The 4,069-nt window shown below is 38.0% G+C and overlaps 1 protein-coding gene across 1 annotated transcript in view; it reads right to left on the bottom strand.

Moving 5' to 3' along the window:
• Positions 1-566: 566 nt before the first annotated feature.
• Positions 567-4,069, bottom strand: part of acadl (acyl-CoA dehydrogenase long chain) — a 13,803-nt gene continuing 10,300 nt past the window's right edge. The window contains exons 8-11 of the mRNA XM_014026401.1: positions 3,420-3,533; positions 1,945-2,072; positions 1,783-1,869; positions 567-1,702 (exon numbers count right to left, since the gene is read on the bottom strand). Of these exons, the coding sequence (XP_013881855.1) occupies positions 1,609-1,702; positions 1,783-1,869; positions 1,945-2,072; positions 3,420-3,533 (423 nt within the window). The 3' untranslated portion in view covers positions 567-1,608. The remainder of the gene's footprint in view (positions 1,703-1,782; positions 1,870-1,944; positions 2,073-3,419; positions 3,534-4,069) is intronic.

Genomic DNA, 4,069 nt, shown 5'->3' with positions numbered 1-4,069 from the left:
TAGGGACACTGTCTGCTCTGTGGTACAGAGTCCTGATCACTCCTAACTTGTGTTCCAGTGGGTGGTGGGAGTCAAAACGCAAATATTGGTCTGTTGGAAGTCTACTTGTTAGCAAAATATATCATGAACCAGTTGATGGTTTCTAATGAAACTTTAGCAAAGTAATCATTAGAKTGATAACTACAACTGATCACATTTTGAACTCACTCCAACTCATGATGGCCACCACGTCTTGGTAACTTAAGACAATAAAAATGGTGACAGCACAGCCAATTTATAAGATTACAAGCTAAAGTTGAAGTGGTAGTAGCTGAGCATACAACACATTGAATGCAACAAATTGCGCACACCCTTTACTTGAAATCAGTTTTGGTAGTTTAAAAAATCTAACTGTAACTCAACATTTAAACACTCCTATCATCTTATCTAACATACAGTAAGACGCCACAAAAAAAAAGTATTTCATGTTGAATTATTTCATGGTTTTAGGAGCATAAAGAAAACACAACTAAAGCAGAAAGCTGGAAACCTGAAAAAAAACGGCACAAGACTCAAAGACAMGCTGCTAATGGTGATCAAATATCATCAACTTTATTTTTACTAGCTGTCTTGTAGTAAAACAGAGAATTACCACAAAAATGTTTGTTATGAATCAAAACTAGAAAAACATCAAATTCAGTTAAAACTGACTGGCACAGATCAGCTGCAGTGTTACTTTTACAAATAAAAATACTTCAGTATATTTTACTTGAAATGATTTTTTTCTTGTGCTAAATGAAGAAAAAAATGTAGTGAGCAGAAAATGACACATCAGCCCCCCGCTATATACTTCTAATTTAACCCTTTCAGAATAAAAGCCTTTCTTCGATTATGTTTGTATTGATATAGAAACCATTTGACATTAGTCAAACAACAAATAGTAAATACTTTACCATATTTAATATGTAGTCAATGTTTGTATTTGTTCTTTAAATACTGTTAAATGTTATTTTATTTATTTGTGATGCTCTTAGTTTGAAGTTTAGCTGTTAAAGATGCTACTTGCTATACACAGTGCCTGGCACATCCAGCACTGATTGTAAAAGAGGGTAGTTTTCATTTAATTTAGAATAAATGGCATAAAAGTAGAAGTTTTACACTTGTGAAATTTATAGTGGACTTGAAATTAGCAGAAGTTAATCAGTCCGCTAAAAATTTCCAAAGTTAGCTAAAAAGCTAATCTGCTAAATGAGAAACTAGTTCTGCTATTTGCAGATTAGCGGTTTAGCAGAACTGTGCTCACCACTGACTCTGAATTACTTTTGCTCTGTCTAAAGAAGCACTTTTTGTGAATAGCCAAGTCATGTCATCAAAAGCTGCTCAAAGTGCTCTGCCTATAAATCAAACCAGACAAGATGCAAATTTAAAAAGATTGCAAAAAAGCTGACATTATCTTCTTTTCTTCTCATAAAGTGCGTTTTCGATTTGTTGTCATTCGTGACATGAAAACTCAAGCCGCGTGCAGACTTTCCACGCCATTTCCTGATCACGTCTGCACATTCWAAAACATTCCCAGACCAATTTTTAAAACATCCGTGCTCCTTCATCGCGTAAAATCGTGAAAGCGTCTCACTTCTGGCCGACGATGCCGCGTGCGATGAGCTCCTTCATGATCTCGTTTGTGCCTCCGTAGATAGGCTGAACRCGCGAGTCCACGAACGCCCTAAAATCAAACAGAAAACGGACCGTTATCAGACCAGAACGCAACACAAAATCTCTGATTCCTCGTGGGTCGCCACCTACTTGGCAATCGGGTATTCTAACATGTAGCCCCAACCTCCATGGAGCTGCAAGCACTGAGTGGCCACCTTGTTCTGGAGGTCCGTCGTCCTTGAGATAAAATAAAAAGGCGCTCAGCACAAGACGAGTTTAGATGAGAAGTTATTGCACTCAAAGTATTCTTACCAGTACTTGGCCATAGAGACCGTCGAGGGATCCAGCCGCTTCTCAGCAAAGAGCTGGATGCAGTGATCAACGAAGGCTCGGCCCACACAGATCTCAGTCTTCAGCTCTGCCAGCTTGTGCTGCACGGTCTGTGATATAAAACATATTGTTATTTCTCTGTAAAGATAATAGGAGTACAACGTTAATCTATTTAGTGAATTCAGTCTAATGACAAGAAGAAGTTAGGAAATCTGATGTAAAATGTTGGGTGTTGTTCAGTCTTAGCCRGAAAAGGCAGAGAGAGAGATGCAAATTCAAAAGGTTCTCTACAAATTCAAGTGTTGGTGAAAATATGGTCTAAATATGGTAATTCTGAAAGAAAAAAATAACAGTGACAATACCATTTAGCATTAAAGAGATTTAACACTGGTGATCATTTTGAGTTAGGGCTCCAATCGCTTTTTTACAAACCCTCATCTGAAAATACCAAACACACACAATGCTCAGACTAAGGCTTAAGTGTTAAAATTTGTTACTGATTAGCTGTGCACTTACACCTGTGATTATAAATTGATTTGAGCATGCTCAATAAAAAAAAGAAATGGTGGCATCACATCTCTTGTCGTAGTGGGTGTGCTGTTGTCAGTTCACWGAGAMAAAKAGGTTTTTCACTGTCCTCTGTCCCAAGTTACCAGGTTATCGGTTATCCTTTCTTTAAAGGGGCAATACAGTATCATGTAAAATCAACTTTTTTGTGTTTTATATCATGTTATAATGTTATACTCTCATAAAAACATGCCCAAAGCCTTGCTTTGCCTCATTCAAGCATGTTTGAGAAATCCTGCAGTGTTTTTATGAAGCCATGCTGAGKWGCAAAACGACMRGTGGGGMCCAGAAACRCCTTTTGGKACCAGAAACGCCCCTGGGACGTGTCTTTAAGCCGAAATTCCTCATGGCAGAGCGCACCCCCCCCCCCCCCCCCCACCCACCATCTCACACACACACACCCCGCCCATGACTCCTGCAGGGTCTCGGGTCAAAGTGAAAGTGAAACCTAGCTTCTGAGCTCTCAACATCAATTCTCACTCAGTGAAGCTCTTTTCAGATTAAAAATACTAGGAAATGTATTTTCAGATGCCAAGTAAACTGCATCATAGCGCACGCGCACCCCCCCACCACCCCCCGTGCGTGTGATACTTTATTATGGTATAGTTTTTAAATATATGCCTGAGAAAAACATAATATAGTCCCTTTAATATGGCAGCTTCAATATTAACAAAACATGCCACAATTAGTAATGATGGAAAACCATCACAGTCGTCCAGGTAAATCTATGATAATGAAAAGTTTTCTAAAAAAACATAAAATAAAATCTGAGGATCCCGGACGAGCCCCCAAATACATATCCCATATGTAAATGCCGAAATCTTGCGTGCTATTTTTAACAGATTTTATTTATTTTTTACTTTTTAAGAAAAGTACTTGAACATACAGACCTGCAAGTGAGAAATGGTCTTGCCAAAAGCCTTTCGCTGCATAACATAGTTCCTGGTTTCCTCAAACATGAACTCACAGCTCGCTATGGCCATGTCAGCAACCAACAGACGCTCCTAAGGAACAAAAAAATGTGGCTTAGACCAGAGATTCTTACCCTATGGGCCGCGGTCCACGAGCGCCACCTTGAGGGCCTCAGAAGAACAACAGTTTTTAACTTTGGGCCGCAGAGGGCTGTGGGACCGCATTGATTTTGAATAAGATGCAATACACTTTCTCACCACTAGTAGCAGTAATGTGCCACTCAAATGTTCAACAACTTTTTTAATATGTAGAAGAAGAACCTTAGAAACCTGCCGAGAATGGAAACTTATTTTAAATGAAAAGTAGAAGTAAAAATAAAGGTAACCCATCAAAAAAGGCCAAAATTTTTCACTAAGTACAGCTTTTAGTTCTATCATACAGTATTTTAAAAGTTCAAAACATTATCAAATACAGTTGCATATACTGCTATATTTTAATTTGCACTTTATCAAATTAATTTTTGTAGTTTATTTTTTTACATTTTTAATGTATTTTAAAGAAACTTTAAACTTGTCAAAAAGCTGTTGTTACTGTTATTGTTTGTCACTAATATGAAGAGCAGCTTCTG

The sequence above is a fragment of the Austrofundulus limnaeus genome, unplaced genomic scaffold, assembly GCF_001266775.1.
Source record: "Austrofundulus limnaeus strain Quisiro unplaced genomic scaffold, Austrofundulus_limnaeus-1.0 Scaffold549, whole genome shotgun sequence".
NCBI lineage: Eukaryota > Metazoa > Chordata > Actinopteri > Cyprinodontiformes > Rivulidae > Austrofundulus > Austrofundulus limnaeus.
Note: the sequence above shows the minus strand (reverse complement) of the source record. Positions and strands in the feature narration are given on the sequence as shown.